At 48.1% G+C, this 27,186-nt stretch overlaps 1 protein-coding gene across 1 annotated transcript in view; it reads left to right on the top strand.

Annotated features, from left to right (window-relative positions):
* The first annotated feature begins 327 nt into the window (after positions 1 to 327).
* Positions 328 to 27,186, top strand: part of Tmod1 (tropomodulin 1) — a 51,180-nt gene continuing 24,321 nt past the window's right edge. Inside the window, exons 1-3 of the mRNA XM_051161608.1 lie at positions 328 to 518; positions 16,300 to 16,456; positions 22,690 to 22,809. Of these exons, the coding sequence (XP_051017565.1) occupies positions 399 to 518; positions 16,300 to 16,456; positions 22,690 to 22,809 (397 nt within the window). The 5' untranslated portion in view covers positions 328 to 398. The remainder of the gene's footprint in view (positions 519 to 16,299; positions 16,457 to 22,689; positions 22,810 to 27,186) is intronic.

Raw genomic sequence — 27,186 nt, forward strand, 5'->3', positions numbered from 1 at the left:
TTCCTATGGTGAGATTCTAGGCAGAGGCAGGAGATACCCTGGAATCTTGAAGGCCAGCTAGGCTAGTTTTCCAAGGTGGCAGGAAGCAAGGGCTGATACCCGAGGGAGGTCATCCTCTGACCATCATGTGTGTACACCCACACTCATACACACAGATGCAGTCACATATCACACACAGATCAAAGGAAGAAAATACAAATCATTAAATCACACACCTTCAGGACTTGCCATTTATTGGGAAGTGGACAGACTACTAATTCAAATTGGCCACTATTAAACACGTCACACTTGTTGCTAGAGACAAACTCTGACAAGGGTCTATCTTAAGAGTTTTCCCTCTTTCTGACAGCTCACCAGTCAGCACAGAAGTTCAGCAGACAAGGACATACCCTCCCACAATGTCCTACAGACGAGAGCTGGAGAAATACCGTGACCTGGATGAAGATGAAATCCTGGGGGCCCTGACAGAGGAAGAGCTCAGGACGCTGGAGAACGAGCTGGACGAGCTGGACCCAGATGTGAGTGTCAGGGAAGAACAGCGCTGGTCTCGGGTTGGGGTGGAAGGGCAGTGTGGTGGCCACACTGTGGAGGACCAGGTAGGTGCTTCCCGAAGCCACCAGTGTCTTTCTCCTTATATGACAATGTGTTGGGATGATGTGGCCTTGTCAGGGCTATTTTTAAAATGTTGGATTACTCATGATTCTCCAGAAAAACATGACCAGTAAGATGTGTGTGCAAGTGTGTGTGTGTGTGTGTGTGTGTGTGTGCATGTGTGTACATGTGTGTGCAAGTGTGTGTGTGTGAGAGAGACAAAGACAGAGACACACAGAGAAAGAGAGAGACAGAGACACAGAGAAAGAAGATACACACACACACACACAGAGAGAGAGAGAGAGAGAGAGAATGTATATCCCACTGAGAGAAAGATTTATAAGCAGTTGGCTCATATGGAGTTAGAGGCTGACAAGCCCTGAGATGTGCAATTGTCAAGCTGGAAACCAGGAGGGCTGGTGATTCCAAACTGGTCTAAATGCTTGTAGGCCCAAGACCTAGGCACAGCTCATGCTTTTAGTCCAAAACACAGGGAGGGAGATGACGACGACGACAACAACAACAAAAATGGTGGTCCATTGCAGCAGTTGTTTAGGTAAAAGGCAGTCCTCTATCTTGGAGGAGCCTCCGCTGTTCTGTTCTGTTGAGGCCTGTAACAGGTGGGATGGACCCTCCTCCCACGTCACTGAGGCCATCTGCCTGACTCAGTCTACAGAGGCAAATGCAGCTCCCACAGAGACAACTAGAATAACATCCGACCAAATGCCTGGCACCCCGTGGCTCGGGCAAACCGACTCATACAATTACCCATCACAAGTCTGCCTCTGTTAAGCTGGCACTTGCATGTATCACTTCAAACCACAGGCGCTTATTAGCAAACAAAGACAACCGCGTGTCATAACTGTGCCCAACACGATGCTATGTACGACAGAAAAATTCCTCCCTCTTCTCCAGGAGGGAAGGTAAGATCTCCAGGGAGGTTTACTCAAACCCCGCGGTGGAGGAGTATTGCTTACGTAGGTACCGGCAAATGTCAGCACAGCTTAGGCTGCGTGCTGGGACTGGGTGGGGGATGGTGAGCTTTGCTGTCCACATACACGTTCAACAAGCTGGAGAAACTCGTGTCAGCTGTAGCCCTGCTCTCTGGCCAGACAGATGGAGATGGCCTGTATTTGTTACCACCTTCTTCCACTGCTGCTGAGGCACAGGGACCAAGGCCACCCTGGTCCTGGCTTTGACACAGGGTCTTAGGCTGCTTTCTGTCCTCCTTGCCTCGGTGTGTCCCACCCATAGAATTTTGGACTTGATTGTTCCCTTTCAGGGCCCAGTTTCCAGGGGCCTTTTTTTTTTTAATCTATAGACTAGGTTTCTTCCTGGATAGCTCAGCCAGTCTGCTTGTTCAAGGGCTGACCCTAGCCCCACAGAATGACACTCATCTAAGTAGCATGTCCTCATCTTGCCGTTCCCAACTGTCCCAACCATCAGATGGTTCCTTGGTGGTGCTGCTCGTTAATTGTCAAGAGGCCTTTGGTGGAGAGTCTTAGGTCCCTCCTACCATGCCTCCTCCATTCAGAGTAAACAGCAAAGGAAAGACTGAGCTTTTCTGTTCCAACTGTTCTAGATAGTTCCACAGACTTACAAGAGGGAAGTGCTTTTGAGAGTGAGAATAAAAGCCACATGGATGTCCACAGTTAGCTTAGTGCTGGGTACTGTCACGCCATTGGATGGTGTGGTACGGATACTGCTTCCGGTTAGCTCAGGGTACGCCAGGAGGGCAGAGACTGAGCTCAGACTGGTGATTATTTCCTCCTGGTGGAAAGTTCCTCAGAGCCGCTGAGGTTGGAACCAAGCCCTAGGTTTTCTAAGTCAAGACTAAAAGCAAAGAATTCCAATTGAGTGTGGGTGCCTGGGTCAGGGTTCACTCGCTGGGGGTCGGGGGTGGGGTGGGGGGAATCTCAGGGAGGTTTCTTTGGACACTTGGATGTGATCGGAAAAGGGAAGGAGGAACATAATGGAGTTGTAGCGGCAAAGTTGGGGTGGGGGTGGGGCTCTCAGTGGTGATTCGGTGTGGCTTAGTGCTAGAGGTGAGAGGGGTTTGCCCTGGGAACCTTGCCTTCTGGGAGCTCATGCAGGCAGATGCTTTCCCTAAAGATAAGGAAGGATTGCTGCTGGCCCTCTCCACAGGGCGGGCCTTCTAGGGCACTGAGTCTGTACTATTCCCCTGAAGAAGTGTGACCATCCACTCCACCCCAGACTCCTGCATGCCTGCTATGACTGGCCCTGTGCTCTTTTAGCGTCACCCTGAGCTGCAGTGTTGGGATGAGGTCAGATAAGGCAGTGGCTGCAAATAGGACAGTGATGACAGGGGTCACAATCCTGTGTCAGCCCCAGGAGGATGGAGCCTCTCAGAACCAAGATTTTAGTTTCCAATGACTGTGCTGAGGCGCTGGCTGGGTTCCCACTTTACCCCACCAATAAAGAACCCTAAAAGAGCCCCTTACTCAAACACCAGGCTGTATGGCCTCAGCAGATATCCCCAGGGGCCTCGGTACCATTCAGCCTGCTTCACCTGGAAGGTAGTGGGAGAGGCCACTCTGTGGGTGCCCACGGGAGGGAGGAAGAAGACACAGGAGGTTCAGATCTCTGCTTAGCTTGCCAGGGCACAGAACAGGGTGCCAGGAGTCAAATTGCAAGCTGACTGGAGAGACGCATAGATCTCAGAGCAGGATCTCCGCCACCTGAGACCCACTATTTTCAACTGCTGTGGTTTCAAAAGTGGCGTTTTCAAAGGCTCTCTTCTTCTCTGCTTCAGTCCAGGGAGACGAAAAGAGAAACCAGAGAGGAGGGCCGATGATGGGGGTGGCAGGGCCAGTGTGCCAGCCACACAAGCGACCCCTTCACTGAGATGCTCTCCCTTACCTGATTTACAAGACAGTTGAGTTTTGAAAGACAAGCGGGCCTCCCGTCACCCCAGAACAGAACATTGCAGCTCCAGTTTCACTGGGCCCCGGGCCCAGCTCTGTAATCAGGACTCTGGGAGAGGCCGGAGGTATGCAGGCCCAGAGGAGGGGAGCCCAACAGGTGTCTAGTCTCCCTGTTACAGACCAGGATCAGAGCCCAGAGAGGGGAAGGAAGCTGCCCCTGCAGCTGACGTCCAACGTCCAGACCAAACCAGAGCAGACTCCTCAGGGCCCAGGCACTGCCCCTTGGCAGCCTCCACGCTCCTGCACTTATTTTTGTGTCCCGGTGCTGATGTGGCACATATTACATGCACAAGCTGTTCTAAGGACTTGGAAGACGTGGCTCGATTAACTTCACCATGATCCTGGGAGGCAGGTACTCTTGGCATCTCAGCTTTGCCGATGAAGTAGCTGAGAGGCAAGGGGACTAACTTGTCCACCATCTCACAAGCAGGCAGTGGCAGAGCCCAACTGTGGTCCAGGAGGTCACACCCTAGCCAGAGGAAGTAATCCCCCAGTGAGCTCCATCTGTCCCTTGGATGTAATTTGTACTGCCCACCTGGTGTACCCAAGGCCTCATGGGAATTTGGAGGGAAGGGAGCTGCCCCCCCTCCCCGCCCCATGTGCTCTGGCTCTGTGGTTCCAGGGGCAGCACATAAAAATCATCCTTTTCTTTCTGGAAGGAGGTGGGCCACAGATAGTGGGGTCTGGTCTACTCAGGCCTGTGTCCTTTCCTGTTTGCATCTCAGTTCCCCTCTCAGTACACCCAGTTGGTCCAGATGGCTTGGAAGCCTCCTAGGGCTCTATCCACTTACAATTTTCTGAGCCCCTCCTAGCTGTCTTGGCACCTGATGGCAGCAAACACTTCAGAGGGTAGCCTGTGCGATTGTGCAACTGTTAAGCCTGAGTGTCCTGTGAAGAGTGGAGCAGAACACTTGAAAAGCAGCTTTGCCACAGAGGATTCCAAACTTGTACACATTCAAAAAAAAGGTACTCAAAATTCAGTGTCTCGCGCTCTGGAAAATCTCGAGCTTATCATGAGATTGCTGCCCTCGGACTCCCTCGGGAAAGGAATGCCTCATGCGCTAAAAGTATCTGCTGTTGACTGACTCCCCAGCCCTGCCCTTTCTCTCTCTGCACTTAAGTGGGTGCTGCACTGAAGCCCAGCCAACTCCTCACTCAGATCACCTTTGAGCTGGGCAGTGGGAGAAATGAGCACAGGGGATGGCGAGCCGTGCAAGGGACGTGAGCCAGCAACAGTGGGCAGGTTCTTATGCCACTCACATGGGTCAGGTGGACAGGGACTGGCTAGTCCTCCGAGTGGGTTCAGCTGCACCTAGCTGTACCTTAAGATGGGGAAACTGAGGCCTAGAGGAATGAGACCTGGGTCACGATAGCTCAGTGCCTCATGACCACAAGGACTTGATTTTGATTCCCCAGAGCCCAAATAAAAATACCAGGGGAGGGGGAGGCTCTTCCCTGAATTCCTAGTGCTTGAGGGTGAGAAGAAAGAAACAGATAGATTCTCAGAGCTCATAGGCCAGGCAGTCTAACCAATCAGTGAGCTTCATGTTTAGTGAGAGATGCTGTGTCAATAAATAACTTTGGCTTCCACATACACGGGAACAGACAGGCCAGGGTGCCAACACAGGAGTGCTTACACACACACACACACACACACACACACACACACACACACACACACACACATACACACACACAATTAAGCATATGAAGAAAAACTTAAGAGGCTACCAACAAATAATTTATTAATAGCATTTGTTAATGACGCTTAGAGGGGAAAATGACTATTTTTAAGAATCTAAACAGTTTGAAGGAGAGAAGGGAGATTAATCCTAACCTTATAAAGGAATTGGAGCCTAAGAGCTAATTTTTAAGTCAGCTGTTGGGAATTTGTGACACAGTATCACCACAGAAACGCTAATGGAAGCAGGCTGTCTGCAAGGCTCGAGGTAATGTGATTCTGTGCAGACATGCTCTCACATGTTGAGGGCTCCATTTCGTGGGGGATTGTCTCATAATATCTCCACAAAGATCCTGTGGTTGAGCCTCATGGTGGCAGGAGTCTATGCTATTCCCCCCCACACACACATACACTACCATATGCATACAAAATATAGGAGTAAGACCCTGTCTATGGCAACCTCCTGAACACACTGCTTGGTTGCTGTCTTTGACCAAGCCGCCATTGTACCAGTCCCATGAGTCTCACGACCATAGTGATGGGCCTGAGAGAGGGGAAAAGCTTATGAATCACATCGCTTGGGTGGCGGTCGTGTCATGAGGACCTGGGCCTACCTCTCGCACCTTAGGTCTGACTCTGCAGAATGGCTTCCAGCTCAGGTCCTGTAGGGATCAGGGCTCGCCTGGCCATCCCAGGAGCAGCCAGGTTTGGTCCATGGCCTGTAGTGCTTTCTTGTAACACAAACCGGCAGAATTGCAAGGCCAGGACAGAAGTAAACAGTTGGAATGGAAAGAAATAAATCTCTCCTCTAAAAATAGACTCTCATCCTTAGAAACACTGCCCGGCAGTGTGTGCAGAACTGAGGATGAAAGTCAGGCCAGGCTGCAGTGTCCCCACCCCAACCCTTGTCCTGATACCTCCCCTCGCCCTTTCTCCATGGTCCTGTGCTCTCAGTGTCTACTCTTTTCTGCCTCTAGAACCAAAGCCTTCCATTCCTTAAGTTCAAAATCCTCCCATTCTGCCGCCTCAACACTTGGAGCCTTGCTGCCCTCAGCATAGCGCCTCCTCTACAGGAAACAGGACATTTGTTTTCTATTTTAACATATTTACTAGCAGAGGAGGATGCGCCCCTACTTCCCCACTGTCCACACTGACCAGCTCTTTACATCTTGTCTTCTTTGACTTATGCCATCCTTAAAAATACACCTCTGTGGCTAATCCTGGAGCCAACATCTTACCCTTTGCCTGTTCTCTATCTCCCCGCCCCTCCAGCACTTTCCACCCCTCAGGCAGTAACCCTGGTACCCACAGCATCAGGCTGGGGATGCAGATGAAAGAGAGGAATCCGTGGCCACCGTAGTTCATCCTATTTTTCCCACCTTTGGAAAGACTTGTGTTCAATGAAATCCACAGTGTATAAAGAGACTCACTGTACAGAAAAAAGAAATGTCATGTGCCACAGTCTTTGAGGAAGAAAAGCAACAACCAAAATAGTTACACAGAGTAGCTGGCTTTGGCCTAGACAGTGGGGAATTGTGGGGACTGAGGTAAGCAGGAGTTTGCCTAACGGACACCTGCTGTTGGCTCTGCCAGTTGGTGCCAGTGCGAGCGTGCAGGTTCAGTATTGCCGTGCCAGGTCATATTTTGAGAGGTTTGGGGAGCTTTTGTTTTGTTTGGGTTTTTTGTTTGTTTGTTTGTTTGTTTTTATGTGCAGATTCCTCATTTTAAAACAGTGGCAATTTATTGAAACACTTAAAACCAACCCCCCAAAATCTAAACTTCTGTGTTTCGTGGGGTCATAGATTTCTCCATTTGCAGGTGTATCTTTTTCGGCTGCTTTGTACAACAAGGTTTGGGTTTTTTTTTGTTTGTTTGTTTAATGAGCATATGCACAAACATACATACATGTAAATGTGTGTGTGTGTGTATATGTGTGTATGTATATATATATTTATGTCAAAGGGACCCTGGGCGCCGGGAAGATGGCTCGGCAGATAAAGTGCTTCCTGTGTAAGTCCAAGGATCTGAGCTCAGATCCCCAGCACCCACAGATCTGAACATGGATTCTTGTAATCCTGGTACTGTGGGTTGGGAAACAGATATGGGTGGGTCCTGGAACTTGCTGGAAGCTAGTTTAGGTGACCAGGTGAACTCTAAGTTCAATGAGAAGCCCTGTCTCAAAAAGTATAGTGAAGTGACTGAGGAAGACATCCCAGAATCAATCAGCCTCTGGCCTCTTACACACACACACACACACACACACACACACACACACACACACACACACACACACACACACACACCCATACAGCAACACATATACAAGAAAAAGAACAAAAGAGAACCCTGGACACTGCCTGGCACCCAGTTGGGCCTAATAAACATTTGTTACACCGGAATATTTGATTCATTAAATCACTAAAATCTAAGCTTTCCAAGACTCAGGACACACGGTAAGGCCTCCCTAGAGTTTGCCTGAAACGGAGCCTGACTTCCGGTGTTCAGATCTAGCTCCTGGCTCCCAGGATCTACTCCTCGGGCACAACGAGGAAGGATGGTCTGTTTGTCAGGCGAAGCCTAGGCTTGTTCCCTAGCACTGCACCCCTTGCCCTGGCCTCTAATGTGGGGGGCTGTGGGGCTTAGTAGCAGAGCAGTACTGAAACCAATGGAGGCACGCTGTGCACCCCCAGCCCTGGCTTTTTGTGTTTTGGTTTGGTTTTGGACATAACTGATTTCTTTGGCAAAAGAAATTCAGTAGTTTATTTTTGTTACCGTGGAGAATCGGGTTAAGGGCCATTCTGTGTGCGTGGCTAACCATCCATCGCAGGAGCATCTGCAGATCCCCAGCACACTCATTATAAACAGTGTCATTTGTATGCAAACTTGGGCCTCCAACCCTGTGGCTTTTAAGCCTGAAACCATTAGTGCAGAGGATCTTTTTAGGTTCCCTAACGGAGTTTTCAGGAGCCTGTGGCCCTTTGTTACATTGTGCCCCAGGCCAGCTGTGCACATGCTCATATCTTAAACCCACCGTGGTCTGGCCTGGGAGGCTTCTAACACAACCCTGACTGTGTATAGCAGGTTCATGTGCCTGTCTGCAGGCTATGAGAGCTGCTATCCTCCCAGGTAAAGGCTCTGTGGATCTCTGCTGTCCTTTGGGTGACTGGACTCCAGCATGCAGGTGTGAAGGTCAGGGGAAGATGCTGCACAGCTAAGGCTGCTAAGCTGTGTGTTGTGGCACACGCTTGTAATCCCAGGAATTTTGGAGGCAGCAGCAGGAAGATTGCTAGTGAGAGGCCAGCCTGGGCTATATAGCAAGTTGAAGACTTTGTATTGGAAATAAGTAAATCTTTTAAAAGGTACCATAGGAAATGTGGTTAGTTTTCCTTCCAGGATTATTTCCAATAATATATTAAAGTTTGTGCATCTAAAGCTGGGTGTGGTGGCACGCACCTTTAATCCCAGCACTTGAGAGGCAGAGGCAGGCAGATGGCTGTGAGTTCGAGGCCAGCCTGGTCTACAAAGTGAGTCTAGGACAGCCAAGGCTACACAGAGAGACCCTGTCTCAAAAAACAAAAAAACAAAACCAAAAAAAAAAAAAGAAAAGAAAAGAAAAGAAGAAAAAAAAGTTTGTGCATCTATAATTTAAGAACATTCTTTGTGTTTTTTGCTTTTTAAAAAATATTTATTGAAACCGGGTGTGGTGGCGCACGCCTTTAATCCCAGCACTTGGGAGGCAGAGGCAGGCGGATCGCTGTGAGTTCGAGGCCAGCCTGGTCTACAAAGTGAGTCCAGGATGGCCAAGGCTACACAGAGAAACCCTGTCTCGAAAAACCAAAAAAAAAAAAATTTATTTATTATTTATTATTTATACATATCTGCTTGCCTGTGTGCCTGCCTGCCAGAAGAGGGCACCAGATCTCATTATAGATGGTTATGAGCCACGATGTGGTTGCTGGGAATTGAACTCAGGACCTTTGGAAGAACAGACAGTGCTCTTAACCTCTGAGCCACCTCTCCAGCCCCCATTCTTTGTTTTTTAGCTTGTGGGTTTTTTTTTTTTTTTTTTGTTTATTTGAAACAAGGTCTCACTAAGTAGCCCTAGCTATGTAGACCAGGCTAGCCTCAAGCAGACAAGAGACCTACCTGCCTCTGCCTCCCAAATGTTGCCATTGAAGATGTGCACCACCATTTCCAGACTCAAAACATTCTTAGTTAAAAGCACGTGGGTGTACCTCTTTCTATAGCCAGTGCAAGGAGTGGGCAGAACACTACGTGAGGGGATGCTCTGACTTCCTCTCTGTGGAATTTCAGTCTGATGACAAACTTAGAGCAGGCATGGTAACCTGGCAGCCATGGCCAAGGCCTCCTTAAGTATGTATGTTTTATTTCTTCTAAATGTTGTTTTGCAGATGTTTAGGTTACATGTCGATGATTTAAAATCAGAAGCGTTCCCATAAAAATAAACAGGTTTAACCAGCCTGTCCGCATTTGTACTTGTCATCAGTTTACAAAGGTGTGGGCAATAGAGGGCTTAAAAACCATGTGCCAGTCAGCATTTCTCTCAAGGGTCCCAGAGGTGTCATTTTAAGCTGATATCACAGAGTGCCTATAAACCCATTACTTAAACCCACATGGACTTTCCCTTCTAATACCAAAGGATGACACCAGAGTGCTTGTGCGCTAGACTTAGTGTAGGCACACTTACAGGAGGATGGGATTCAGGTCCCTTAGAGGACAGCGGGCTCCCCTTGCCTGCAGGTGTCATAGAGCCCACCACTACAGGTGACTTACAGCCCGGCAACGGGTTATGCTTTACTGTTCAGTGGCGTGCCCCCTTTAGCACCTTGACCAAGATGTCTTCAGGGAAGGACCACGAGTGGTTGAGACGTCGTCTCCTCATTGTCTGCTCCACCTTCGTCAACTCCCAGTGTCTTTGCTCAGCGTGGCTGGACCATGGCTCTAGCTCCTCGCACATTGCCTGGACACATACTAATAGCACTCACTCAGTAGATGTTCATTGAGTCACGTTTTAAAAAGGTAATGAAAGATACATTCTACATATCCATGGCCATGACGTCTTCTCCTGGCCACCAAGATCGTGATGGGGACTCTTCCTGTGTGAGAGTCAGGTTTGGGTTCTAAGCACTGTAGATGACCCAAACCCAGTGTATCCTTTCGTGGCTCATGTCTGCTTACGGCCCATCGCACCGTAGGATACAGCTGCGTTTTGCATCCAGCTGGCTCCCTCACTGCTGCCTGCTACCCCGCGACCACCCTCACTCCTCAGCATCCCAAGACTTCTTGAGTTAGTGACTGTTGTTTTGGATATTTTGATAATATTTTCTCATGTGGCGGCAGGGGGGGGGAAGCGGTGGGGGGAAACAGCTTTCTTTTAGATATAACTCACACGCCATCCAATTTATTCATTTAAAGTAGACAATTCAGTTTTCAAAGTCTATTCACAGTTGTCCGACCTCCACCACAGTCGATTTAAGAACATTTTCATCACCTCTTGAAAGGGACTTCTTCCTGACATGCTGTCGCTGCTCAGCCGTCCTAGCTCAGGCTGGTGTGACGAAGCACTGCAGATTGCGGCACCAGAACCATATTTGCTAAGTTCTGGAGCCTCAGAAACCCCAGAATGGAGTCTGGCAGCATAGACTTTTTATGGAAGACCCCTTTCTGGTTTGGGATCAGCTGCTTCTCACTATGACCTCTTGTGACAGGTGGCTGAAGAGGGGCACACAGCAAGTGTGTCTCTTCTTGGAAGGCCACTAATCCTATTGGATCAGGGCTCTAGCCTCCTGATCCCATTTGACCTATCACTTCCACCCAGATCCTGTCTCCAGATACAGTCATGTAGGGAGTTTGGAGCTTACGTGTGTGGTTGGTTTGGGGATTGGGGGACACAGTTCAGCCTGTAGCTACAGCTCTGGAACCTTTTATCTTTATAGACCGGACTATTTTGGACGTCACATTGCAGGGAGTCATGGAGTCTAGCTGCCTTGCGAGGCATGCGTCATAGGTTTCTCATGTTAGCATCCGTGACTGCTGGGGCGCTGTGTGCCTTTCAGTTCCTGAGAAACTGACACACTCCCTCAGGTGCGTTCAGGCTGCTGTGTTTCCCTACATCCCCTAGAAGTCAGTGGAGCAAATAGAGGCTTGACAAACAATTAGTCTCAGACATTAATCTTATATAATCTAGATAGCTTGCAAACAGCATTGTATTCTGACAACAACCATTGTATTGATCCTGGCAACCACCATTATATTCTATTTCTTATAAGGAGATAAGAAGTCCAATTTCTTGCAATAAACTTATCTCAGCCTCAGTCTTGATGAGACCTGGTTTTGACTTCCACCAACCATGTTAGGAGACCCTGGCTTGATAAGTAAGTGCTGGCACTGACATCACATAAATTACAACACATAGTAATGGCTTTTGTTTCTAGCTTCTTTCACTTAGCATGTTTTCTGGCTCACTCATATTACAGTGCTCTATTCCTTTTCATGACTCAACAATATTCAGTAACATAGATCTACCATATTTTATTTATCCACCCATCAGTTGATAGAATTTAACATGTTTTGGTACATCCTTTGAACCATTATTAATCATGCTTTTTGGGTTTTTTTGGAGGGTATTCCAAACAGGGTTTGGCTGTCCTGTATAGCCTTGGCTGTCCTGTACTTGCTTTATAGACCTGGCTGGCTTCAAACCCACAGAGATCCGCCTGCTTTTGCCTTCCTGAGTGCTGGGATTAAAGGCAGGCACCACCATGCCTGGCTATATTAATCATGCCTTTATGTACATTTGTGTACAAGTTTGGGGGTTAACCTATGGTTTGAAGTCTTTTCTATCTCTAAGCACAAGTCCTGGGTCATATGGTAATTCTATGTATAGCTTTTCCAGAAACTGCCAGATTGCTTTCCCAGGAGTCCATATCATTTCACGTGCTGCCAGTAGCCAAGTTCCAGCTTCACCACCTTCCTGCCAACACGTGTTATCGTCTGTGCTCTTTATAGTGCCTGTCCAATGTGAGTTGTGTTTCCCTCATGGCCAGTGGTGCTGAGCATCTCCTCGTGTGCTTATTGGGTGTCTTTGAGAGAGGTTTATGGTGTTTGGTTTTTCTTTTATGGGACAGGGTCTTACTATAGAGCCCAGAGTGCTTCAATCTCTCTTTCCCTCAACTTCAGCTGGGATTGAAGGCATGTGCTACACAACTAGCTTATGAGGAATGTCTTATAATTTAAAATTTTATTTTTTTATTTTGTATGTAGGGGGTGTTATGTGTACACATGTTCATGTGTGTGCATGTGGTGACCAGAGCTCAATGTCTGATGTCTTCCTCGTTTGCTTTCCACCTTATTTTTTTTAACAGTATATTTGGTTCTTTGGATGGTCCATACATTATCCAAAGTGTATTAATTATTAACCCACCACTAGTGCCACTCACCCCCCTTGTTTATTTTTGTTATTAATAACCCCCTTAATGTAGCTCATATGCACATCTACCCTACTTGTTTGCAGCAGAGTTCCTTCTGAGTCTGGAACTCTCTCCAGTTAGGGGAGGTGGCCGGCCAGCAAGCTCCAGGGACCGTCCTGTCCCTGCCTCCCAAACACTGGGATTACAGGTGCTCACCAGTTTATGTGTGTGCTGGGCATCAAGCTCAGGGCCTGTGTGGCACGTGTTTTACTGGCTGAGCTGTCTCCTTTGTCCCCTCCTCAGGAATTTTGCATGTTCTTTAGAAAATATATCTATTCAGCTCCTTTGACCATTCCTTAAATTGCTTGGGGGTTTTGTTTTGTCCTCTGTTATTGAGTCCCAAGAGAAATTCATGCATTCTGGATATTGTCCTCTTATCAGATATGTGATTTACAAGCATTTCTCCCAATCTGCCTCTCTGCCAGTCTCCTTTGAAGCACAAATGTTTTTAATTTTGCTGAAGTCCATCCAGTACATTTATTTTTTTTTTCTTCTGTTGCTCATTGTTTGTGTCATATCTAGGAAACCATTGCCTAATTCAGAGTTGAAAGATTTATGTCTACGCTTTCTTCTAAGGATTTTATAGTTTCGGCTTTTACATTGAGGTCTTTAATCTACTCTGAGTTAATATTTATGTACACTGTGAGGTCATATGCTGTTTTTGAAAACAAGATAAAGTGATAAATAACTTGAGAGTTTTAAAAGATGTGACTCTCTTTGATTTTTAACTCAAGATTCTGTGATAGTTTGTCAATGTAGCCTTTAATGGAAAGAAAATTAGCTTTGAGCCCTAATAAGGCTGACATGGTCACAGTTACTTTAGAAAGTTGGTGAGCTAAGAATCACTAGAAAATACTTTTGAAATGTTGGTTAGCTAAGAATCACTAGAAAATACTTTTGAAATGTTGGTTTTTGAAATTCAACTTCTGTCATTAAGTATTTAAGTTAATGGAACCATGTTTTAATATGTTATATAGCTAGTATTCCTACACACATTGAAGGCATCTTTCCATCCATGTTATATGTCCTTGATTTAATGTAATGGCTCTCAGCCACGAGCAGGGTTTCTCCTGGAGAAAATGGGTTTGGTGTCATAGTACAGCTGGCCTCTAATGGGGTAGAAACCAGAACAACTCCTACCAGAGCATTAACACCGTTTCCATGACTCTGTTGTCCAGATTAGTATATCATGACACCAAAGTTGAGAAACTGCTGGGGCTGAGCCGAGGTCCTCTGGCAGCAAGATTTGAAGGTGATGAGAGTTTGAAACTCCTTCCCAACCTCATGGGTTTCTCCCATCACAATACTGAGCCCCACCCACTTTTTGCCATTAAAATCCTCTATGGTACCCTGATGGAATGGCACACATCTGTAATTGCAACATTGAAGAGGTTGAATCATACTTGTGTGTCTAGGTTTCCTGACCCCTAAAACATATTCAAATAACTTATTTCCTATTAACTCACATTTTGAATGGCTGCCCTCCTGCTAAAATGGACCTTGTCTGATGCTAGAACAAGAAGAGTGGGGGAGCTTTCATTTGGGGCCATTTAGTTTATCAATGTTGGGCAATCTTTCACATTACCTAATTTTAACTTCTCCCCAAATATATATGAGACAGCCACCATCATCATTAGTCATGTTTGGTCGCCATAGAAACCGTAGCAGGTGGGAGTCAGGGGGAGCGTGGCTAATGCCATTCAGTTGTACCACCATTAGTCCATGTCAGTTCCTAGGCCTGATGTGACCTCAACTGTATAGTACAGATATGTCACAAAGCAGGTGGGTCACCCACTGTGGATTCTGTGGGTCACCTGCTACAGGTAGCCATAGATAGCCATGGCAGGCACTATGCCACAGGAAGCCCCTGCTGTGGGATAGAAGGACTAATCCCCCACATTTAGCCTTAGGAAGCACCATGTGACCTGTGTACTTGTGCACACATGGTTTAAGCACTGTGTGTACTTGCCTGCAGAAGCATGGCTCTCTTGGGAGCATCATCTGGCCTGCTCATCACAGCAAATACTGTCTAAGAACTGCTGCCGTGGGAAGCTGTGACTCTTATGGCACCATTTGTGCCCCCTTGTCCTTGACCCCAGTTCAGTCCAGGTTTGGTCTTTATGCATACTGGTGTCCTCTTCTCATAAAAATCCCCCAGTTCCCCGTGGCTCTGCTGGCCTCTGATGTTATGTCCCTTTTGCACATATCCCAGCCCCCACCTTTGAGCTCTTTATGCCCCAGCCTTATAATTTGTAGATCCTTGTGACGTAATGTGGGGGCACGCCCAGTTATTATGGCGACAACAGCAGGTGTTAGGCAGTGGGGAGGTGCCATAGCTATCAGCCTGCAGTGCCTCTCACCCAAGCTTCATCCCCGTGGGCATGCAAGTCCCCTGGGTCGTCGCTCATCCTCCCCTCAAGGGGTCTTCAGAAAAGGATTCCGAGAGTGTGGTGAGTAAGAAGAAATAAGCTCTTGGGGAACCCACATTTGAGATCGGAGTGATACCAATTTAGTGGGGTGCAGCAAGCATTACAAGCCTGCCTCTGAGGCGTCCCCTTCTGGCTTTCTGAATGCAAGGGTGGGCACAGAAAGCATGGAGACTAGAAATAAAGGTTACCTCTCCCCTACCTCTGAGGGAATACTCTGGATTTGTTCATAATCGGGCCCTGGACCTCCTTGGGCAATCTTTCTATGCTCTGGGCCTCAGTTTTCCCTTGAAGGGAGGGAGGGCTGCATAATTCTGGTCTCTAAGCATCCTTAAAGCTCTCATTGTCTTTGAGTCTTGAAATGCTAAGGGCTGACTTAAGGTGAAGCCAATTTAAATGGTTGCAGTCCTCCTAACTAGGAATATACTTTGGTAGTGAGCCCATTCCTAGAAGCCTGCCATGTTTGAAGAAGAGAACACAGCGATTGGGTTAATACTATCATTCTTGAGAGACCCTTTTCCAGAGGTGATGTTCAAAATATTTAACAACTGGTTCTCATGAGCACAGACCCACCCGAGCCCAGAAGGCCTGTCAGGCCACAGAGAATGTGGGCTGAGCGTGTCTTGCCTGCTTTGTAGTTCTATTGAGCCTTTCTCGGGCCTGTTGGGGCATCTCCTCTCCATAATTCATCTTTCACCCAAGACCCTACCAAGCTCCCTTCAGCTTCTGTCTCTGACCATTCACCACACTGTATCAAATATAATTTCACATTCAAATACTGGATTATAAGAATCTCTCTATGCTCAGCCTGTGTTGGCTGCCCTGTTGGTTAATGCCCTCGTGTTTTAAAATGTTACCAGTAGGGACACCAGAGGACTGAGCCCCACAGCTCCTCTCTGTCCCTTAAGTGCCATGTGACCTGGGGACAAGCCCCAACCCTTCTCTAGTTTTCTGGTTCCTTGCACAGAAAAGGAAAGGACTTGGCTGGTTTCTCCAGTTCTGAGGCCCCTGCTGGTCTGTGTTGTGTCTCTGGAGAATTGCATACCTATAGCTGCTGACTGCTCTCTCTCTCTCTCTCTCTCTCTCTCTCTCTCTCTCTCTCTCTCTCTCTCTATCTCTTTCTCCTTTTCTCTCTCTCTCCCTCTCATCCATCACCCCCATCTTAGAATGCACTGCTCCCTGCAGGCCTGAGGCAGAAGGATCAGACCACCAAGGCACCCACAGGTCCCTTTAAAAGAGAGGAGCTTTTGGACCACTTGGAAAAGCAAGCGAAGGAATTTAAGGACCGAGAAGACCTGGTTCCCTACACAGGGGAGAAACGAGGTACTAAACAACACAGCTGTCATGAGCATATCCTTCCCGAGGCATCACAGAGGGCCATTTGTGTGTCCTACTCCGTGTTGGGCCAAATGTACCTAGGCCTCTCTTGTGTCCTTCCCACCTGAATAGGAAAAAGTCCCTGCCCCTAAAGCGTCATCTGTGGTGTGTATCCAATCAGCTGGGGGTAGTCTGAAGAAAACAACTCACCCAGACAACCAAATGTCTCTGCCAAATTCCCTCTAACTAGGGTGCGTTGGTTATTTTTCCTTCAAACCTCGACACTTTTGAGGGAAAGAGGAAGCTGTTGCTAATGCCATCAAAACATGAGGCCTAAATATGGACCAATATGTGCAAATGAGGCTGAAGGTACATAGCCCAACTCCCTCTCTCCTAACTCCGCTTTCTCCAAAGCATCTCCTTTTCTGGCAGTGGTAACGTCCTTTTTTCATCCCTTTTTTGCTCTTGCCAAAAACCAGCCATCTAGGAATCTCCAAGAGAGCATAGAAGCTCTCCATCACAATCCACCTTTGCCTTTTAGATTGCCGTCTTACACAGCATGCTCCCTGCTCTCTGCCCTGTTATCAGCAGACTCTGTGGAGCAGAAGGTCAATGAATAGGGTAGACCAGATGTCTGAATTCTGTTCTTCAAACTTTGAAGACTTTCATACACTATAGGAACCTTATACATGTCCCAAAGCATTGAGTACTCTCCGTGAGACCCAGCTCTATGGCCTCATGGCTGTGTCTCCTTCTCTAGTAAGAGATGCGGCTGTTTGAAACAGCCTAGGCCCAGATCCCACTACTTACTAGCTGTGAGAGCTCAATGAATTACTTCTATTTCCTCTTCTAGCAAAGAGAGGTGAAAAGAATTAATATCCACAGCCTCCTGAGGCTGTTAGGAGGACAGAGATACATATAAAGCTCTTACACCCACCTGGCACACAGCAAATACCATGAAAGCATTAGCTCTGACTGCCTTGCCCATCATGTTCCATCTGTACTGACCTCTTTTTCAGTAACATTGCCCCCATCTCCTTTGATAAGATGTAGCACCACTCTCCACTCCCCTCTTGGATATTTTCCATCTCAGAGACCTGATTGTGTCTTTCAAAGCCATGCACATTCTGTCTGCCATCACCTGCTTTATCATCTTTCTCTCTCAGGAGCTAGTCCCTGAGAATAGGGAATGGGCTAACCTGGTGGCCCCAGCTACCACAGGGGCTAGCCTTCAGTAGGGCTGAGCAGAATGGACTGAGTATGAGTTGGAGGTATTGAATGTGCACCACTCCAGTGGCATACTGCCTTAGCACACAGGCTCCGTGAGTGTTCTGTACCTTGTCACATCCCTCAGCACCTGACTAACACCTTACCCAGAAAAGGTGCCTTGTGAATATTTGCTAATCAGAGAATTTGTCTTAATCAATTGTATAGCTGAATTCTCTATCCCCACCCTCAAGAACATAAGCATGCTGAACCCAGGTCTATGCTTAGAGCTGTCCCCTCCGCAGCCCTGTTGTTGTCAGCACAGTGCCTGTTCCTGCTGTGTGGCTGCCCAATAAATGACAGAATGTGGAAACGCAGAGAGGCAGACGTGTGGAGGGATTCCGAGCTTTTCCAGGCTTTCCTGAAAACTGGAAGGTCCAAAAGACTCAAGGAGGCATTCGAACCATGAAACTTGGAAGAGTGCTGCTCTGAGACTCTGCAGAGGGTAGTAAGAGGGGGCAGTGATGATGGGGAGGAAGTTTGCAAAATGGACCCAACAAAGAATGTGAGCTCTAGTGATGTTTTCACCCAAGGATGTGGGCCTGGGGCAGGGCTCTCTGGCTCCCATAGTCCCACCTGCACATTTGAAAGGTAGGGAAACTGAGGCTGTGAGAGAGTCAAGAGCAGACCTGGGGGGGGGGCGGCATTAGAGAAGCTGGAATCCATTATGTTTCCATATGGTACCAAGCTTAAAAGGTCCAACAGCATCATCAAGAGTGTAATTGGGGCTGGAGAGATGACTCAGAGGTTGAGTCTGGCTTTTCTTCTAGAGGACCCAGATTCAATTCCCAGCACCCACATGGTGACTCAGTCTATAGCTCCAGTTCCAGAGGATCCAATGCTCTCTTCTGGCCTCCAGAGCACCAAGCATGCACATGGTACACAGACATCCATTCAGCCAAAACACCCACGCACATAAAATAAAATAATAATGTTTTTTTTTAAAAAGAATGTAATTGATGGTAGTTGAAATTTTTATGGGTTAAATAAGTAGCGATGTCTACAGAGGGGCTAGGGCCAGAGGTCCTCCAGCCTTAGGTGATAATCTCATGCCTTTAGCCCAGGCATTACTGAGAATTTAATCCCCTACACTGGGCCCATAGCTAGTTTAGGGGAAACTGTGGTTTCCCAGTCACCCTCAAGATTCTGCGAGATATGCTAGGAGCCATAGACCTGTGCTTCTGGAGTGCCAACCATTCTGTTTCCATTCCAGTGAGGGAGGGAAAGGGAAGAAAGGAGGTTAAATCCCTCTTTAAAATATCATGGCATTCACGGTCCTCAGGGGAAAGGCCTGTAGCAGGGGGTAATAAACCACAGGCCTTAAATATTTACTGAACGTTCATTCATACATCAGTCATGCTCACAGCTGAACCGCAGCCCCGGCTCTTAGGCATTTTCTTTTTCTCGTATGTTTCTTTCTTTGCCTATGCCTCTGACATCACCATAGAGTTTCTCATGCAGTAAGTGACATTTGATAGACATGCATACACACGCATACATACATGCATACATACATAGACACATACAAACACACATAGGCATGCACACATAACAAACATAGCCAACAAACACAAGAAAAGATGCCCGAGACACCCCGCATCAAGATCAGAAGTGAGGTGTCTCACTGAGTTATTTGGGCTGTCTTTGAACTCATTTGTTCTGTAGCTTAGGCAGGCCTTGACCTTGCAGTCCTCCTGTGTTGGCCTCCTGAAGAGCTCAGATGATACACTTGTACCACCAGGCCTTACTCAAGCATTTGTGTAAAGACCTGTTTCAGTTCTTTGGAGTGTAGACCCAAGGATAGAATTGATGAACTCTTTAGTCTTGGAGGAACGCCAAACTGCTCTTCGATAACAACTGCACAGCTTTTTGCTTTTCCAGCAGCAAATACATAAAGGGTCCAGCTTTCTACATCTTTCCCAACACTGATTTGTCCCATTCCCTCTACAGCAGCATCCTCATGGCCATAAAGTGTGACCAGTTAGGCATCTGTGCACGTGTTTGTTGGCTATGTACATACCCTCTTTGGTGCAATGTCTGCTTGAGTAATTTGCCTGTTTTTAAGTTGGGCCATTTGGCTTTTTGCTGATGAGTTGCCAAAGTTATTTCTGTGTTCCTAAATTTTATTACATGTATTTATTTGGTCATATGCATGCTTGCGTACATGTATAAGTCAGAGTTGCTTCTTCTTCCACTGTACAAGTTTTGTGGCTTGAACTTGGGTTGTCAGGCTTCGTGGCAAGGGCCCTTAACAACTGAGTCATATTGCCAGCCCTGTTTCTCTATTTTTGATTATTGTTTTTAAATTTTATCTGTATTATTAGTGTTATCTGTAGGCCCGGCTAGCAATCAATCAAGACATAGACACTTGTTATATTTTAAGATAGCCTTAGTTAACCTGGGGCAGGGCAGATAGCAGTCCTCTAACTACCTCCCATAGTGAGGCAGGCATGGGATCCCTGTCTCAATCCCATGCCATCTACTTCTAATAACTTCTATCAAGCTATCTCCCATCCATAATCCCAACTACTTGCTCATGTTCTTTATCTGGGCTGGATTCTCCATCCACGCCGTGGGCCATGTGCTTCTCCAGCTAACCCATGGCGGCCGTCCTCTCTTTACTTTAGGTTTTCTTCTCCTGATGGCAGTCCTTCTTCTTCCCAGAATTCCTCTCTCTCTCTCTAAGCCCCACCTATCTCCTTTGCCCTGCCCAGGTGGGATGGCTTTTTAATTAAGCAAAAGGTGGGTCACAGATAGCAGAAATTAACATCAAAATACATCAAGCCATCCCCCAACATTTGATGCTGGGCTTTTATCAGATACATGATTCATGAGCATTTATTTACCCACTCCAGAAATTGTCTTTGTGCTTTCTTGATCATATCCTTTGAGACATAAAACTTTCTACTTTGGCTGAAGTCTAAGATGATCATCATCCTTTGTTACTTGTGGCTCTCACAAGATTCCATTGCTAATTCTAACCATGCTGCCGTTTTCTTTATAATCTCTTTATTTTAGTTCTGATAGTCAGGTCACTGATCCATTGGGTTTCATTTTTGCATATGGTGGGAGGTAGGGGTCTGATTCCGTTCTTCTACCTGTGAATATCTAGTGGCCCCACACTTATTGAATAGACATGGTACCTTGCTGACAATAACTTGGCATATGAGTTTGGCTTCATCTCTGGACTCTCAATGCTGTTGTTTATTGGATCCACCCTTAGACCAGTACATTGTTTAACTTTGTAGTTTTGCTTTGAAATCGGTGAGTATGAGACTCCTAATTTTGCTATTTGGGGGGCTTGTTTTGGCTATTTGTGTGCCTTTGCTTTTCTGTTTCTGTGAAAAAGCCTTCTGGGATTTTGGTGGGGATTGTGGTGAACCTGTAGGTTGCTTTGGGTGGTATTGCTGTCTTAACATTACAAAGTTTTCCAATTCATGAAGTCATTTTTTTCCAGTTATTTCTTTTTATTTCCTTTCATTTATTTTTATCAGTGCATTGTAATTTTGGTGTACAAGTTTTCAAATTTTATTCCCAAGTATTTTGTCCTTTGGTTATTATTATGAACTGCTTTCCTAATTGCCTTCACATTCCCTCTTATTGCTGTTATACAGAAACGCCGCTGATTTTAGCCTCTGCCTCAAACCTTGCTGAGTTTACTAGTTCTAACAGTTTTTTGGAGGTGGGGGTACAGTGGAGTTTTTGTTTATCTGGTTGATTGATTAGATTTTTTTTCCTTTTGGAATGTGAAAGTTTAGACTTTTCTCCATGTGACAGAAACATCTTCTCTTCGAATTCCATATTTCTCTCATCCGCGCCCATTCACTCTGACTAGAACTTCTAATGCCGCGTTGATTAGCAGCATAAAGCTGGGTATCCTTTTCTCGTGTTGATCTCGGGGGCTAGTGTCCTTACATCTGCGAGGCCCTGGCCCTGTAAGCCGCCATCTCACTGATTCCTCTTTGATTGCCCCTCCCCCAAAATAGCACACACGCGTGCACAATCATAAACGACGTGAACTGAATACCACAGGCCAGTTCATTTATAAAGAAAAGAAAGTCCAAAAGCCGAGAAGTGCAAACGCCGGCAGCAGAGGCGGACCTGGAGGGTGGTGCTCCTCGCTGCACGCTAACGTGGTGCAGTGGAGGGCCTCACTCAGTGAGACAGCGAGCATGGAAGCGCATGCTCCTCTTATCCTTATAAAGTGACCAACGCCAACCCAGGAACCCAGCCTCCTGACTTCAGCTAACCCCAGTTACCTCCCCCGAAGCCCAACCCCCACATACCCCTAACATACGAATTCGGGGGTGAGGTTCCCAGTACACAAGCTTGGAGGGAACACATGCAAACCATGCGCAGCTTCTCAGAAATGAAAGGAAATTGTTCGTGATGGTTTTCAAACTTGACTTTTCACATACAATTTCTCTAGGCCGTTTTCCTTCTTAATGCTCTCCATGATAATTTTTTTAAAAAGGATTTCTTTGATTTTTGAATTATGTGTTTGTAAGTAGGAATGTGAGTGTGAGTGCAGGTGTTGACAGAAACCAAAAGAGGGTGTTGCGTCCCCCAGACCGGAGTTACAGGCGGTTTTGATTGCGCCATGTGGGTACTCTGCAAGAGCTGTTGGCACTCTTAACCACTGAGCCATGGCTCTGGCCCCTCCATATCTTTTATAATAACTTCCGGAACTCCCTTGACTTCAACAGTCTCTACTGGCGGACACACAGTGGCCACTCTCGAAGCTGCCTCCCCCCTCCCTCCCTCACTTGTTAGCATGACACTTCAAGAACAGAAGGTCCCGTGAAGCTAGGGTGCTCTCTGCTCACTTTTTTTCTTTTAATAATCTGCGCGTGTTTTATCTAGTTTATTGAAGAATGTTTACAGGTTTTTCTGTTGCATCAGAACCTTTTGTGAAGGGATCTCAGGCTCCCCTGTGGCCACACATCCTGATGGGGCACCCTGTGTGTTTGCAGGAAAGATCTGGGTTCCCAAACAGAAGCCAATGGCTCCCGTGCTGGAGAGTGTTACCCTGGAGCCAGAGCTGGAGGAAGCCTTAGCGAATGCCTCGGATGCGGAACTGTGTGACATTGCAGGTAAGAGACTGTCTCCCTGAGGGCGGCCCAAGCCTCTGTTGGCTTCATTTGAACATGAGCACCCTCTATTTCTAACAGGGAATATAATAATGAGATTAAAGATAGAGTATCAAAAACCGAAATGAGGAAAACAAAGCTACAACCAGTCAAGCGCACCTGGTCATAGAACCACCTGTGGTTGCCAGGAGACCACTCCCCAGAGGAGTAGGCATGTAGCCCATGGGAGGGCCGGGATGAGCCCCGTCCTAGCCATTCCTACCAAATCCCACCCAGGCCACCTCAAAAAGGGCTTGGGGCAAAGGCAGCTGTGCTTCAAGAGTGTCACTCTCACATCTCTTATTTGTCCTATCCTCCCACTCTCACGGGTGCTTGCTTCCTTCCCCATCTTCACAGACAAACTCCGGAGGGTAGTCTGCTATTGCAAACCCCTTCCTTACCACTGCCCCTGCTTTCTGCACCCCATCTCCTGTCTCTCTGAGGCTCACTGCAGGCTGTACCTGGCACCCCACCTGCCTGCCTCAGTGAGTGCATAGTGCGGAGTGTGGGGGGGGACGACACTGCAGACCAGTGACAATGATGGAGAGGTGATGCCAGTGAGTGTGTTGCAGGGAGAAGGGCAAGTTGGCCTCAGGGACCAAATGGGTTCTGTGTCTTTAATGAGGAAGGAGGGCAGTTGGGGGAAGTCGGTGATACTGAGTTCCATTTGGGGGCCTGTGCCATCTGAGTTGTGCATGGGCTACCCAGGCAGAAGCAGCTGCACATGATGGTCTAGCACTTGTAGGCAGTTTCATTTGGACATGGGCAGAGGTGCCAGGCTTCAGGAGAAACACACAGCAGGCAAAGAGCGGGTTTGCGAACGGAGTGGGGCAAGGCTAGCATGGGGGCCCACCAGCCCGTCACAGGCGGGCAAAGGAACAAAGGACAGAGCAAAAGATGAGCAGGCTGGCTGGAAGAGAGCCAAGAAGGCAGAACGGGCTTCAGGCTGCCGGAGACGATGGAGCCGAGGCCAGGGTCAGACAGGGCTGCGTCTGTCCCTGCCTCATCCCACCTGCCAGCCTCTCAGAATGCCGTGCGTGGCTCTTGGTGGCACTGAGGCAGGAGGATGGTTTTCCTCTGTGAGCAGGGCTGTGGGGGCAGTGATTTAAAGTGTGTACTAGTAGTCGCCATGGGCAGTGCAACAGAGATCAGACAGCAGGCAGGCGGTGTCGCAATCCAGACAGCCCTTTCCTCAGCAGGAAGAAACTGCGGTGACGGACAAAGGCGGCAGGACCCGGAGAATGGTTGTCCTTTTGAGCAGCCATGAGGGGTTAATTGGTTCAAACAGGAACCAGAGACGCAGCTCCAGCTCCGGAGCCTAGGGCGGGCTTTGCAAGGCTCAGTGGGTTATGTAAGACCCAGTGGAGTGATACCAGATTCTTCAGTGTGCCCATATATTTCAGCCACCCGTTTTCCCCCACATGCCCCTTGACTTCTGGAGTGGACACCTTGCCTATCTCTGTTTACTCTCCAGGAGCTGTTTTTATCTGGGGCCTGCTCCTCTGAGCCCTGCATGACATCATGGCCCTCATTAGGGCACGCGGGGATTAGTAAATGGCCGCTGTCAGAGCAGGCTCCTGCAGCGGGCGCAGGAACCACAGCAGAGCCACCCTCTGAGCTGAGTGTCTTGGAAACATTTCCCTTATTGTTGTTGGCAGACTGTTGGGATCTGCCTAAGATCCCAAGCCCCTGTGATGTTCAGAAAGGAGCCGTGTGTGCAGCCCAGGGTTCACTGACTGTCTTTCGGTGTCTGCCGTGTGACTTCAGCCACTACAAGGTGGCCATGCCTTTGGGAAAGGAGGCATGGAACATTTGCTAAGCGGCAAACATGTTCCCGGTGCTGTGTGAGTAGCTCCCCACCCAGCACTGTACTTATGGACCGTGACAAACCCTACGAAGTAAATTCTATTGTTGTCGCCAGCTTATACCAAGACACCAGCTGGTCTTAGAGCTGGGTCAGGATCAAGGAGCTGAGATAATGCCAGGCTTTGTGGCCTTGGGTAAAAAGCAGAACCCGGCAGCTGGAAGCAAGCTGTCCTGGATGGACAGAGGTGCTGGCCTGGCCGGCCCACCAAAGGTGGCAGTTTGGTGCGGGAGGAGATAGTTGGACTCTGCAGAATGGGTGACTTCATTAAAGGAGGAAAAGCCTGGAGAGGGAGATGCGGGGTCTGCAGGCTGCCTCTGGTCTCCATCATCTCCCCACGGGATGTTTTCCGTGAACCAAGTCTTCACTAGGTTCCTCACATGTGGTACCCATTACCCAGGGCTTTCCCACCCACTGTGTACCAGGCTATGGACTTGGTGCTGGGGAAAAATACCCTAAGGAAACAACTCTGTCTGCCCTTGTGGAGCCAGCATTAGGCAGGCACGTGAGACATGACCAGTAAGAGTGTCACACTGGATGTGACAAGGACAGGAGTGCAAGAGGGGTGCCTGGATTAAATGGTGGTGGTGGGGGTGGTTAAGGGAAATAAAGACTTGGAAGCCAATTCCAAAGTCAGACACGTTGGGGGAGGGGTGATCTAGAGAAAATGCATCATGGGAGAGGCAGGCCCAGGGTGGGACGCTCAGGCACAGTGGGAGGTGCTCAGGTAGCAGCCTCAATACCTGGAAATGTCAGGCACCTGTAGGAGGCCACAGATGGTGTGACGCACTGACCCAGAGATGACCCAGGAAAGGCGCATTGCTGACAACCCGTGCACTAGCTCACTGAGCTGATGTACCTTATGGAACACCTGTCTTTCCCTGGGAAGAATGAGATCCACCCTCTGCGCTTGGGGGCCCAACAAGTGCAGAGGAGCACAGACCAGAAGTCTGTAGGCTTCTATCTTAAATGCGCCCCACCCAGGGTGCCAAGCAGAGCCTGTGGGACATCGGCGATGCAGAGGTCTTGGCTTGTGGCCCATGAGGGAGTCAGTTGGCTGCAAGCACTTGAGATTATCAATGCCTCCTACATTTGACTCAGGGGTTTGGTCCCAGCTGGGTTTCAGAGCTGCTTGCAGTAGGGCAGGACTAAGGAAAGGTAGGGTCGGAAGCCCCACCCTTTGGAGGGAGCATCCACCCCTTGGCAGCTGACCAGCCCTCCCTAGGTTGCCCCCTGCTCGTTGGTGGCGTCTGTGTCTTGAAACACCCATCCTCCTGAAACTGTCAGGGCACTTGGGGCCGTCTGGGCCAGAGCCAGCTTCTGCGCCAGCGCCTAGGATGCAAGAATACACCTCTCAGCCCTCCATCCAGGCCCGCTCAAGCCTGCGCTGCAGCTGGAGAAGCTGGGATGTGTGCTGTGATCGCGCTGCATCCCGAGTGGACTTACAAAGGGAAGGAGGCCTGCCAAGGCGGAGAAAGGAAACAGAACTCAGTGTTCCTTTTTAGAGTTCAAAAATAGTTCTTTTTGGGTTTTGAGGAAGATCTAGAAAGAAAAAAAAAGACAGAGAGAAAGGGCAAGGAAAAAAGAAAGAAAGATCTCTGGTGCTAGAATCAGCCTAGATCTACAAAGAAGGAAGCATCGCAGGATGTCGGGGGAGGGGGTTTTCTTTGCATCGCTCACTCCTGGTGATAACGTGCATGTGAAAACAAGGCAGAGAAAAAGCCACAACTGTGTCCGTAGGGCCAGTAGGCCTTAGGCTGGTAGTGGCCATTTAACTGAAGCTACACTCTCCCTTCCTTTCCTCCCCGATCCCCACTCCTGCCTCTATCTTTCCTTCCTTCCAGGAACCCTAATTTCCTCTGAGCTGCCAAATGGCACCCTACCTTCTTCAGCCTGTCAGCACATACCAACCATCTCCAAATATGCTGTTGGTCCTCAAATTCTCCTGATGAGAGGCTGTTAGAAGGCTTAGTGGCCCAGTAGACACAGCACTAGGAGCATATCTGCGAGGTCAGATGGCAAGCTGTGTCCTTGTTAAGCGTGGGGAGGGGACTCTGACAGCACCCCAGGGATGCTTATTCAGGATCACTGAACAGGCTAAGCATGTGACTCCTAATTCCATGGGAAGGCAAGGGGTTGGCATTCAGGCACATGCTGTTTTGTGGATGTGAAACCCAGGGATCTCAAAGAGGAAGTGATCTCTACAAGGTCACACATACACACAAAGTAGTTACAATCCACAGCTCTTTGCTCACGCACCTCTGCGCCCCTGTCTAACTCATCACAAAATTCAAGCACAAAATACATTTTCCATTTTTACTTTTATTTATTTCCTTACCTCTCTCTGTATGCTCTGAGCTGAAGCAGGCATCAAAAAAAAAGTAGTGAATTTCATGATTCCAGCCTTGGCAAACCTGATAACTCTGCTGTGTGGGGTTGGGCAGAAGCACCTCTCTGACTCACCTGCTGCTGACTCA

Source organism: Acomys russatus, chromosome 2 (assembly GCF_903995435.1).
Source record: "Acomys russatus chromosome 2, mAcoRus1.1, whole genome shotgun sequence".
Lineage (NCBI taxonomy): Eukaryota > Metazoa > Chordata > Mammalia > Rodentia > Muridae > Acomys > Acomys russatus.